At 31.7% G+C, this 14,065-nt stretch overlaps 2 protein-coding genes across 7 annotated transcripts in view; one reads left to right on the top strand and one right to left on the bottom strand.

The window, feature by feature from the left end:
* The window catches only part of LOC119604821 (cAMP-specific 3',5'-cyclic phosphodiesterase-like), a 165,855-nt gene that overhangs the window by 55,327 nt on the left and 96,463 nt on the right, over positions 1-14,065 (bottom strand). For 2 of the 6 annotated variants that reach the window (XM_037957681.1, XM_037957684.1), the window contains exon 1: positions 12,594-13,813. The exons of 2 other annotated variants lie outside the window; for them this stretch is intronic. In XM_037957681.1, the coding sequence (XP_037813609.1) occupies positions 12,594-13,708 (1,115 nt within the window). In that variant the 5' untranslated portion in view covers positions 13,709-13,813. Of the gene's footprint in view, positions 1-12,593; positions 13,815-14,065 lie in introns of those variants that run through there. 2 more of the 6 variants (XM_037957682.1, XM_037957683.1) reach the window with 2 other exon arrangements.
* Positions 10,757-12,295, top strand: LOC119604823 (katanin p60 ATPase-containing subunit A-like 2). The gene has a single exon (XM_037957689.1). The coding sequence runs from the start codon at positions 10,843-10,845 to the stop codon at positions 12,286-12,288; it is 1,446 nt and encodes a 481-aa protein (XP_037813617.1). The 5' UTR covers positions 10,757-10,842; the 3' UTR covers positions 12,289-12,295.

The raw sequence follows: 14,065 nt of genomic DNA, 5'->3' as shown, positions 1-14,065 counted from the left end.
ATATTTATTCAAGTAAAGTTAAATATTTACTTTTGAATTTCAGAACAACAGAACAACAATACTTAAATCTTCTGCTCCTGTTCATAAATAAATTTGTTAAAATGTCTACTTTTTGAACAAAGTTTTCGTTTAAATCTGTTATTTTGCACAAATTATTGTACCAAACTCAAAATTATGTTACAGGTAGATACTTTTAAATATATTTAAATACATACATACATATGTATGTATGTTGGTATGTAAGGATACTTTTGTAAAACATTTATTTATATAATTTGTTGTTTATTTACTCTTAAATACACACAGGAGATTTACTAATTTTTACACATACACACACTTTCGTACATTTTAGACATAAACATCCCAGCAGTTTTATAAGGAGTCAAAGTACTCTTTTTAAAACAATATTTTTCAGAAATTTCTTAATTTATAATATAACGCCCATTGTAGTGAAACAAATCAGGTTGTTTGTTTGAAATTTGAGCCTATTAAGAGGACACTCCTTACTGCTGGGTATAATTTTATCTAAATAATCATAAATACATATTCATTTCGTACTCATACACATTCATTCAATTTAAAACACACACATGAATAATTTTTTTGTTAACTGAATTTCGCATGTGCTGTCCCTGTGTTTCAGAATTTTTATTTAAATTTACATTCTTTATTATTAACTTAATGTTTACACTTTGTTTTTGTGTGTTGAAAATTTTAATAATTTGATTTCAAAGTTATTTTTAATCATTAACAAAATACAAATTTAAGCTTTTACCCGAGGTCTTTTAAATTACACGTGTCGTTTGCCGATGTAAAGTTTGCTAATTGGACCTCAATGGAAATTTGGGGGGGCGATAAATATAAAAATAACAAAAATTGTTATGTTGTAAAAAGTTGAAAGTAATTCTAAAACTTGTTAAAAGATCTTAGTAAAAAATAATTTCTCTCTGATACTAAAGCAATATTTAGACCACATATCAAATGTTCGGTACTCCCGATACTTTGGCTTTACCCCCAGATATATGAGTCAATAGTCTAGCCAGTTGTGCAAAGACTTGTCAATAGATCATAGACAGCCGATAGACTAGATTATTGCTTAGTCAATAGACTGTCGACTAGTCCATGGATAAGCCAATTGAAAACTGACTAATGCATGACTAAGACTATCAGTAATCAGTAGACAAGTCAATAGACTAGTCAGTGGACAAGATACTAGTCAGTAGTTTAGTCAAAAGACTGGCCAGTCGACTTTTCAATAGACTAGTCAATAGTATTCTGACTAGTCAATATACTAATCTTTTAACTTGTCAAAAGACTAATCACCTAACTAGTCTACGGACTAATCCATTGACTAGTCTACTGACTTGTTAATAGACTAGTCCAAGATTAGTCAATAGTCAAAAATTGGCTAGTGTATGGACTATTCTGTTGACTAGACTACTGGCTAGTCTTTCAGCAATCTTAAGGTATGACATAGAGTAGTTAGTACTCTAACTAGTCACTAATCTGGTGAATCAACTAACCAATAGACTAGTCAATAGATTAGCCCATAGATTAGTCAATAGATTAATCCACAGATTAGTCAATAGATAAGTCCATAGACTAGTCCAAAGACTAATCTGGCTAGTCTATCAGCAATCTTAAAGCATGACATAGTAGTCAGTACTCTAACTAGTCAGTAATCTGGTGAATCAACTAACCAATAGACTAGTCAATACATTAGTCCATAGATTATTCAATAGTCCACGTATTAGGCAATATATAAGTCCATAGACTAGTCCAAAGACTAATCTGTAGATTAGGCAATATATTATAGTTCATAGACAAGATACTAGTCAGTAGACTAGTCAAAAGACTAACCACTAGATTTGGCAATTGTCTAGTCAATAATCTATTGACTAGTCTATGGACTCATCTTTTGACTAATCTACTGATTATTCTTCGGACAAATCTACTGATTAGTCTATGGACTTAACTACTGACTAGTCAGTTGATTAGTCAATAGACTAAACTACATTGGTTAGTAAAGTAATCGATAGATTAGTTCATAGATTGGTCTATAAACTAGTCTATAGAAAACGGGCGTAACGTCATTATCACCCTGTCCGGTAAATTAATTTCCCTATATTATACCCCACCGTTTGTTAGCACTTGTTGTACATTAGTAAAAGTTCAAATTTTACTTACAACAATGTAAGCTTAAGAAATATATTTTTGTTAAATGCATTTCACAGTCAGACAATAAATGATGGCAAAAATAAGTATGTACTTGTGTAAAAGGTATTATTAGTAGTATTAACACTAACTAACACAGGGATTTAAACACACACATACACACACTCATACATAAAGTCCTTACAAGCGCTGGAGCATAAACATACATAAGTATATATGTAGGTACATACATACGTACTATGTATGTACATATGTAAAAGTACTTGTATGTATTTGTGTTTCAATCATGATAAGTAAACTTCTGCTAAGTAGATGTAGAACACAAGTGCATGTTGTATAAAATACAACCATACATGTGGAAACTTACATACATACACTTATAGATACATACATATACATAATTAAACACATACACAATTAAAAGTGATGTACAATTAAGTAGTAGTAGAAGTAGTATTAAAGGATATGAAATTTCTAAATTTCTTATTACTATTCCAGCAATTAATACGTGTTAGTTTAGATTCTACAAGGAGACTTTTGTGGGAAGCAATTTTAATTTATAAAGGTTTTCAAGCTAAAATTTTAACTGAAAACTTAAAAATTTAAATCAATCTCTCTCCATATCATTTTTTTTTTTATAGTAATTGAAAGTGGCAAAAAAGCAATTTTATTTTTGTTTTAAAACATAACAAATGTTTATATTTGTGTTAAAGTTCAAAGAAATCTTGAACAACCATTAGTTTCAATTAGATAAGGAGAAAATTATTTATTATAATTTTATGTTCGGACTAAGGCTGCTTAAGATTAATCACGGTCATTTGTTGATGTAAAAAAAAATCTGTTATTAATTAAACATCAGCTAGAAAGTAAGTAATATTTAAAAGGAAATTAAACATAAATAAAATTTTTAAATTTGAAATTTTTTTTAAAGAAATGGCCTTTGACACATATTAGTCAATAGGCCAGTCAATATTCTAGTCAATATAACTTTTAGTCAGTGAATTATTTAATAGTCAAGCTAATAGTATATAGACTAGTCTATAAACTAGTTCTATGTATCAGTCTATGGACTAGTCTACAGCCTAGTCATTAGACTAATCAATACCATAGACAACAGGGTAGTAAATATAATTATCATTAGACTTGTACTTAAACTAGTCCTTATAATAGTCTAGAGGATAGAGAAGGCTATAATCAAAAGTTAGTAAATATATTAGTCCAAAAACTAGTCCTTAGACTAGTCAATAGACCAGTCATTGCTATAATGTAGAGATTAATCAATATTTGGACTAGTCTTTACACTAATCAACAAAATAGTCAGGATATAAATAGACTAGTTAAGAGACTAATCCTATGTACCAGTCTATAGACTAGTCTACAGCCTAGTCGTTAGACTAATCAATACCATAGTCAATAGGATAGTAAAGATAATAATCAATAGACTTGTTCATAAACTAGTCCTCATAATAGTCAAGAGGATAGAGAAGAATATAATCAAAAGATTAGCTAATATAATAGACCAAACCCTAGTCCTTAGACTAGTCAATAGGCCAGTCGTTAGTATAGTGTAGAGAATTATTAATATATGGACTAGTCTTTACACTATTCAACAAAATAATCAGGATATAAATAGACTAGTGAAGAGACTTAATAATTGACTAGTTCATTGAGTAGTCAATAAACTAGTCGATAGATAACAAAGTGATTGATTAAACTCTTTTAAATTACTTTCACTGTCTATCAGAATGTATTTCTCAGATGTAGTTGTTATAATACATGATCATTACAAATAGGTTTATGTACATTTATTTGTAAGTATGTCTATGCTACTTACTCATGAATGTATGAGATTATTTCTTATTTTCTTTTGTTTTCAAGCATCTCGAATATAGTAGAAATACACACACATGTTCAACAAAAAAACCCAGTAGTTTTAAGTGTTACAGAAATAGCCCTTTTAATAACCCATTTGTCTTATTTGCTAAAATGGTTAAATTAAATTTGTTATATTTTTGGCAATTACTCTCGAGACTTAAAATCACACATTTAAGGTTTATTGTAAACCTATGTGTCCATTGTATAGCAAAGAGAAGCCAATTGTTTACTCAACACATCACAAGTAGTCAAGTATGGAGTCAGTTGTCAGTTTTGTTTGTCTTTGTAATATTAAATGAAGACTTTTTATTAGCATAATTTTATGTTATATATGTATTTGTGGCTCATGGAAGTGTGATATGTTCTTTGTACAGCGTTAAAAAGTCTATTGATTACTTAACATACCACAGGTAGTCTAGCATGAAGTCACTAACCATTTGAGTGTTTTTTTAAATAATGTGAAGTATACACAGAGGGAAAAGGAAATATACACGCCTGGTACCAAATTGACACCAAAGAGTTTATAATTGCTCAATAACATACGTACGACAACACTATGTAATGTTGACAATGCAACGTTGTCAACTTTGCAACAATTCGTTGTCGATATCTTAATTTCATACACATCCGTTGTCTAAATGTTAACAAACGTGGTAAGCTCACTATTGGCAACGTATTGTTTGTCATGTATATACTTTGACAACGGATGGTATTGAAAAATTATAAACAGTTTGGTATTAATTTGTTACCAGGCGTGTATATTTCTTTTTCCCTCTGTGTAGAGATTTTACTTTAAAAAGAGTTATTTTTTTAGGCAAAAGGAGATAGTTATTTGGACACATAATGAGTGAAAGATAACTGGTTTGATCTTTCAGGACTGTTGGGTTTACTTTAATAATATACATATGTATGTATAAACATATATGTTTTAATACTTCTTGTACTTAAAGTTTATTATTATTATTTTCCATTGTAGTAGTAAGAAGGAAATATTTTATTGAAAAAAGCTTATTATAGAAAGTAAGCAAAAGGTTTAAAGACTCAATGTTGTTTTTCCTTTTTTTTTGTGCATACGTTTATAATACTAGATAATTGCTTCATTTTATGTTTTAGACAAAAAAATTCTACTACTTTCATAAGCTTAAGCATATAACATACAAATTTAAGTATTTATGTATGTACATTTGTACACATACACATTTGTTAATGATTTGGAGTGTCATAATAATGATATTTTTATACCTTACACCACTTTAGTGGGGAGGGTATATTGCGTTTGGTCTGATGTTTGTAACGCACAATAATATTGGTTCTTTACCCACGTTAAAGTATACCAATCGGCTTAGAATCATTTTCTTAGTCAATTTAGCTATGTCCTTCCGTCCATGTAAACCTTGTAATCAAACTACAGGTCGAAATTCTGTTGTCACAGGGACAAAGCCTATTGAAAATGATTAATATCGGTCCATTACCTCACATAGCCCCCATACAACTGGACCCGACGAATAGGGCTTGTAAACCTTGTAATCAAAATACAGGTCGCAATTTTGAAGATAATTCAATGAAATTTGGCACATGATCGTCTATGATTCCGGACACAAAGCCTATTGAAAATGGTTAACATCGGTGCATTATCATATATACATCATATTTTATACATCATATTTTATTTTTGTAACAGGTGTAGGGTATTATATGATCAGTTTCGCCCCACTATACTTTCTTTTTATCTTTAAGGATATAATAACTTTTGCACTCACACAAGGAGGTAAACTAATAATATTATTAGTTTTATTATTATACACTAAGGTCTTAGATTTATTTGTAATTAAACCTATTTGAAGCATTCGAAACTTTTGGTTTTTCGCCTTTTAAAGTGTAACAATGTTTTATAAACTATTGTGGAATCAATAAGAAATTAGTGCTATTATTTGCATTTATTTGCTATGTATTTTGTTTCGCCATGTAAATATAGGCTTTAGTGTATGTTATTATTTGTTTATATGTTATTTGTTTAGAAATCCTATAGCATAAATTATTATTGAGATTTTAAGCTTTAACAAAAAACAACAAAACACACTTTGAGTATGTTTTGAGAAAATAATATCAAAATCATTGAAAGGATTTTCACAAAATATAAAAGAAAATGAAGAAATGTTAAGAATTAGAAGGACTTTTATCAAGGATTTTAAATTGGTTATGATAAAGAAAATTTATTAATTAAAAGCATTAGATAATGGTAGACATAAACAAATAGAATAATGTGTGAATGGATTCAAGGTAGAATAGAAATTGGTACAGAATCAATTAAGTTATGTCTTTCCGTCTTTCTGTATGTCTTTCAAAGCTGCAAATAACTTCGGGATCCAAATCTTCAATCATTCCATCTGTTATGCTTTCGAAATGATTATTATTCCCATATAATGGGACCCTAAAATAGGGCTCGGAAATTATGTTAATATAATACTGGCGATTTCCGTGAATCATTTGCCTTAGACATTCATTTCAACATCATATAATCGGTCCACAAAAATTTTCTTATTTAATACATTTTTTCATTTATTTCACAAGAATAATAATATATTTTTTTCCAATTTTAAAAATAAATTCATTTTTGTTTTACCAAATATTCAAGCGTCATTAAATTTTTTCTTTTAACAAAAATTCAAAATATAAAACGAAAAAAAAAAAAATTGCCAAAAATTTGTATTTACCCAAAAATATAAATCTGCCTAGTATTTTGTATTCAATTGCAATTATTGACGTAACCAAACAATACTATTAGTTTTTATGTTTTGGCATAACATTTTTGCTCAAATTCTAAATTCTATTATATTGATGAATAATAAAAATGGGATTTAAGAGGAAAAAAAAGGGGTTATGCAAGGGGTGCGGAGAACCTGGATATAAAATGAATTGCATTACGAAAAATGCCACTACATGAATAAAAACATTTCTGTTTTATTTTTCCATTTTTGTATGTATGTTTATGGGTTCTAATCCATCAATAGCAATTCAATTTAATGATACATACATGGTATTTGTAAAATTTTTGTTAGCTAATTATCGTAATTTTGTGGATTCTTTTTTTTTGTAGGATATATTGGTTGTTGATATTATAGGGTAAGCAAAGTTTAAGCAAATATGTATCAACATATTTAATAAAAAATTCACCAAAAAATCTTCAAACTAAATAAACAGCATTTTTTATAAAACATAAAAAATTGCCTAAATTTCCTTTAAAATTGGTTTTAGCCAAGTTTTTTGCTGTTTTTATAAATGACCTCCATTAAACCCATTCTCATAAAACTTCAACTTTTTTAATACCTAATTCTGTTTTTATAAACAATTTCCCTTTAATAATTTGTTCTGTTGTGGCCCTTTCTCTGCTCAACGGAAGTAATTTAAATTTCCGACTAAAAAGTTTTATAAATCATTTTTGCAAAAAAATTGCCATTAGTCAATAACTCATAAAGTAAATAGTCCATAAACAATTTTTTTTTTTTCATTTAGGGACCAAATATGTATATTTACTCTTATAGTTACATACAAAAACCTACACTCCTATACAAAACATTTACATGATTTGGCAATTCTATAATGCACTATGTATCATAAAAAAGTGTATATATTTTCAAGAAAAAAAAAAAAAAAAAAAATGCAAATATACATATATTTTAAACAAAGATCCTTGTCATCCTTTTACTATTTGAGAGTAATATAAAAGAAACCTCACTATGTGCCTACACTTAAATAAGTTCTTTTATTATTTTTACTTCTTTTTTCTGTACATTTACTCATATCAAATGAAGTCTGGGTAATAAAAAATTTAAAAAAAGACAGAATACTTACTTGCTATACAATATACATATAATACCAGTAATAAATTTCAAGTTACTATAACAACACATCCCTCAGCTATATTTATAATAAAGAATACACTAAGGCCTTATATAACGTTTAAGAGGGGTGGTTAACAATTTATTTATAATTTATAAGCTTATTTAAAACTGAACTAGAACTAAACTAGAACTGAACTAGAACTGAACTAGAACTGAACTAGAACTGAACTAGAACTGAACTAGAACTGAACTAGAACTGAACTAGAACTGAACTAGAACTGAACTAGAACTGAACTAGAACTGAACTAGAACTGAACTAGAACTGAACTAGAACTGAACTAGAACTGAACTAGAACTGAACTAGAACTGAACTAGAACTGAACTAGAACTGAACTAGAACTGAACTAGAACTGAACTAGAACTGAACTAGAACTGAACTAGAACTGAACTAGAACTGAACTAGAACTGAACTAGAACTGAACTAGAACTGAACTAGAACTGAACTAGAACTGAACTAGAACTGAACTAGAACTGAACTAGAACTGAACTAGAACTGAACTAGAACTGAACTAGAACTGAACTAGAACTGAACTAGAACTGAACTAGAACTGAACTAGAACTGAACTAGAACTGAACTAGAACTGAACTAGAACTGAACTAGAACTGAACTAGAACTGAACTGAAACTGAACTAGAACTGAACTAGAACTGAACTAGAACTGAACTAGAACTGAACTAGAACTGAACTAGAACTGAACTAGAACTGAACTAGAACTGAACTAGAACTGAACTAGAACTGAACTAGAACTGAACTAGAACTGAACTAGAACTGAACTAGAACTGAACTAGAACTGAACTAGAACTGAACTAGAACTGAACTAGAACTGAACTAGAACTGAACTAGAACTGAACTAGAACTGAACTAGAACTGAACTAGAACTGAACTAGAACTGAACTAGAACTGAACTAGAACTGAACTAGAACTGAACTAGAACTGAACTAGAACTGAACTAGAACTGAACTAGAACTGAACTAGAACTGAACTAGAACTGAACTAGAACTGAACTAGAACTGAACTAGAACTGAACTAGAACTGAACTAGAACTGAACTAGAACTGAACTAGAACTGAACTAGAACTGAACTAGAACTGAACTAGAACTGAACTGAAACTAGAACTGAACTGAACTGAACTAGAACTGAACTAGAACTGAACTAGAACTGAACTAGAACTGAACTAGAACTGAACTAGAACTGAACTAGAACTGAACTAGAACTGAACTAGAACCTGAACTAGAACTGAACTAGAACTGAACTAGAACTGAACTAGAACTGAACTAGAACTGAACTAGAACTGAACTAGAACTGAACTAGAACTGAACTAGAACTGAACTAGAACTGAACTAGAACTGAACTAGAACTGAACTAGAACTGAACTAGAACTGAACTAGAACTGAACTAGAACTGAACTAGAACTGAACTTAGAACTGAACTAGAACTGAAACTAGAACTGAACTAGAACTGAACTAGAACTGAACTAGAACGGAACTAGAACTGAACTAACTGAACTAGAACGGAACTAGAACTGAACTAGAACTGAACTAGAATGAACTAGAACTAACTAGAACTGAACTAGAAAACTGAACTAGAACTGAACTAGAACTGAACTTAGAACTGAACTAGAACTGAACTAGAACTGAACTAGAACTGACTAGAACTGAACTAGAACTGAACTAGAACTGACCTAGAACTGAGAACTGAACTAGAACTGAACTAGAACTAACTAGAACTGAACTAGAACTGAACTAGAACTGAACTAGAACTGAACTAGAACTGAACTAGAACTGAACTAGAACTGAACTAGAACTGAACTAGAACTGAACTAGAACTGAACTAGAACTGAACTAGAACTGAACTAGAACTGAACTAGAACTGAACTAGAACTGACTAGAACTGAACTAGAACTGAACTAGAACTGAACTAGAACTGAACTAGACTGAACTAGAACTGAACTAGAACTGAACTAGAACTGAACTAGAACTGAACTAGAACTGAACTAGAACTGAACTAGAACTGAACTAGAACTGAACTAGAACTGAACTAGAACTGAACTAGAACTGAACTAGAACTGAACTAGAACTGAACTAGAACTGAACTAGAACTGAACTAGAACTGAACTAGAACTGAACTAGAACTGAACTAGAACTGAACTAGAACTGAACTAGAACTGAACTAGAACTGAACTAGAACTGAACTAGAACTGAACTAGAACTGAACTAGAACTGAACTAGAACTGAACTGAACTAGAACTGAACTAGAACTGAACTAGAACTGAACTAGAACTGAACTAGAACTGAACTAGAACTGAACTAGAACTGAACTAGAACTGACAGAACTGAACTAATGAACTAGACGGAACTAGAACTGAACTAGAACTGAACTAGAACTGAACTAGAACTGAACTAGAACTGAACTAGAACTGAACTAGAACTGAACTAGAACTGAACTAGAACTGAACTAGAACTGAACTAGAACTGAACTAGAACTGAACTGAACTAGAACCGAACTAGAAATAGAACCGAACTAGAACTGAAGTAGCCGTTCTTAAAGGCTTAACTGTATACTAATAATAAAATACAAAAGTTGCCAAAGAAACAACCAAATAACAAGACATTCATTCTTTTCCACTTATTTGCAAAATAACAACTGACTGCTCAAACAAAAGGACACAAAATAAAAATTGTATTTTTTAGTTTGTTGAAACACTATTTTTTGTAAACAGCCAAAAGGAAAAACACAACTTTGTAAAACAAAATTTAAAAACGGAATAAAAAAATATATTTTGTATAAAAAACAAACAAAAATAAACAAAATATAAATTGTTACTTCATTTTTCTATTTTTTATAAAAAAGAGACTGAAGAAAAAAATAAATTCTTTTATAAAAAACAAACATGTCCAAAGATGAAGAAATACGCAATATCCATGCGAGACGTAAGAATTTATTATATCTAGTGCAACGTTATTTAAATGATAATGGTTTTTATGGCACGGCGGCAGCCTTAAAAAACGAGGCCAAATTGAGCGATGAATATGAATTGTGCGACAATATAGACTTGGATGGCATTTATTTGGAATATGCCAGTTATTATCAATTGAAATTTGGCAAATATCCAAGAATATTGAAAAAACAACAACAGCAACAACAGCCCCTAAAGTTGGAACTGGCAGTCAAAAGGAAGAAAACCAAACAACAGCAGCAGACAGCAACGGAAGTGGAGACGACGTCACAAAATGTTAAGGCGGCTACCAACGCTGGCACAACATTTGATGTTAATGACCTGCAAGTAACGGTTAAGAAAATGGCTACACAATTGAGAAATGAACCACAAATACAACAACAACAGCAAGAATACCATGCAAAAGAAAAAGAACAACTTAGCGAAACGGATACACAATCTTTGACCCGTTTACAGGAAATACAACATGGCTGTCCTTCAGCTAATAGTGATTTATTGTTAAGTTGCCAAGAATGGCAAAATCTAGCTGAACTTGTTAAATCCACTATTATAAATGATGATTTAAAATTAAAATGGTCGGATATTTGTGGCAACAATAAGGCAGTGGAAGTGATAAAGGAGGCGGTGTTAATGCCTCTCAATTATCCTCAACTCTTTAATAACGGTTTAAAACCTTGGCGTTCGGTTTTATTGCATGGTCCCCCCGGTAGTGGCAAAACTTTGCTGGCAAAGGTATTGTACTCGGAAACGAAACAAAAAGTTACCTTCTTTAATATAACCTCCAGTATAGTGGTGTCCAAATGGCGTGGTGAGTCGGAGAAATTGTTAAAAGTATTATTCCATGTGGCCTTGAAACAGGCTCCTTCTATAATATTCCTGGATGAAATTGAGGGTCTTACTTCCAAACGTGATCGTTGTGCTGATCATGAGTCTTCTAAACGTTTCAAAAATGAATTGCTGCAACTAATGGATGGTTTGGAACAATCCACTATGGGCTTGTTTATCTTGGCTAGCACCAATTTGCCCTGGGAAATTGATCAAGCTTTTTTGCGAAGATTTGAAAAGAAAGTTCTAGTGCAACTGCCCAATGAGGTGGAAAGGGCGATGTTGATTGGTAAACTATTGCCTTTGAATGTTAAACTTACGGAACAGCAAATGTCTACGTTGGTGACAATGTCAGAAGGATTTACTGGGGATGAAATACGTTTGGCTTGCAAAGAAATTGCCATGCAAACGGTTAGGAAAATAACTAAAGTTAAGTTAAAGGGGGAGAAAGCTGTTGAAGAAATACCCGTCGAAAATGCTTTTAAACAGGTGAAGCCTTTGAGTTTGGACTTGATGGAGAGACATGTGAAGTGGCAAAAGGAAAATGGTTCGTAGTAATGGCAGAGATATGTATGAACATAATTTTAACTAAAAGTTTTTGAATAAAAATAAACATTTTTGAAAAAATAAAATATTTTGATAAAATATAAGTTTTTTTACGAGTTTTCATTCGCCGAAAGTACTTTTGTTGGTTTTAACAACGTTTTTTGTCTTGACCGACCTTTAAGGAGTTCATTTAATGAGTTCAAAAAAGGTGGCGTTTTGCATCAATTCAGTAAAGTAAGGTCCATTATGTTGTACTAGGTTCAAATCACAAAACTTAATAAATTACAAAACATTTCTCATATATAAGTATATACCTGCCCGTTGTACGCCTTCTAGCTCCCGCGATCGTCATACGCGATATATGACGACGTATACGGCCACTTAATCTACGCGGTTGACTCGACACAGAACGCACACTATATTCCGTGGCCGTTGAACTACGTCTACGATCGATGGGTATAATATCTGAACACATGGAAGTTGATATAATCGAGGCAGTCGAACGCCTCTTACCGCCCGTAAAAGTACCACCACTCGAAGAAGTAGTGGTGGCCGAAGAGTCGGAACGCGAGAATAGAGAAGAACGTTTACTGCGTGTACCCGAAGTACCGGCGGCGTCTTGTATATTACTATAGAATTCCTCGGTATCACGATCATAAGAATCATCAGCTTCGGCTTCGTTGTCAGCATCAGCACCTGCTCCCCTTAAGCGATAGTTTTCCGTTTCCTCCTCATCCGAGTTAACGAGAGTGTCACCCCTTTTTAGATAACCATTCGAGGAACTACGTTCGATGCCATTGGTTTCGTGTAAATCACGTTCCGCCGATGATTTTGAACGGGGGGCGTTATAGAAATCACTAGCTGCTGTTTCGTAATCGGAGGAAGCACGTGTTAGTTGGCTTCTGGAACTCAAGGCAGAACGATAGTAATTTGAAGAACTATTACTTTCGGGTGAGGTGGCTCTGGACGGACTGGTAGTAATACCAGTAAATGATCTAGGTTGTCTAACTAATCTATTTGTTCTGGAAGAGGTGGGTGTACGTTCCGAATCACTGTCACCACCACCCACACTACCGCTAAATGTTACTTCATGGGATTTAATAGATTTGGAGGATTTACGACGTGTTGTAGAGGCTTTACGGGGCACATTATCGCTAGAGCCCTGTGGAGAGTTGGAGGAGGTAGTGGTGGTGGTGTTAGTAGTAGTAGTTATGGGAGGGGAGTTGCTGCTGCTGAGGTTTGTTAATTGATGTTCTGTCGTTGGCACTGTAGTCTGTACATCTGGATTGGTTTGTGTCAGGGACGGTGGGTTATGGGAGGCTTCAATATCGGCTTCTGTGGGCTGTTGAGATGAATCACTGTAAGCCCGCCGTCTGCTCCAGGGAAACGCCCGTATAAATGCAAATATTATAAAAAGCGTTGCAATCATAGCCGTTGTAACATTTTTTGCTTATGTATTAAGTATTATGGTTTTTTTAAAAAAAGTTTTTTTTTTTTTTTTTTTTTTTTTAATAAAACTTTATTTTGATTATAATGCGAGTTTTGATTAATTTATTTTTTTTTAGATTTGGTGTAATTTTTAAGGAATTCTGTAAAGAAATTTTGCAAAATTTTTGTTAGTTTTATAAAAGTTTAATCATAGTTTTTTTAAACTTTGGGATTTCACTGAAACTTTTTTTAAACAAGCAGTTTTATTAACGAAATTTTAATTTATTTATATTTTTCAATTGTTTATGTTTTTCTTAAATATCATAAAAATAGTTTTGATTTCTTAAAAAAAATTTAG

This window comes from Lucilia sericata, unplaced genomic scaffold (assembly GCF_015586225.1).
Source record: "Lucilia sericata isolate MDLA Ls3-8-SP2 unplaced genomic scaffold, ASM1558622v1 Contig000435F_arrow, whole genome shotgun sequence".
Taxonomy (NCBI): domain Eukaryota; kingdom Metazoa; phylum Arthropoda; class Insecta; order Diptera; family Calliphoridae; genus Lucilia; species Lucilia sericata.
This window is presented reverse-complemented; position numbering and strand designations above follow the sequence as displayed.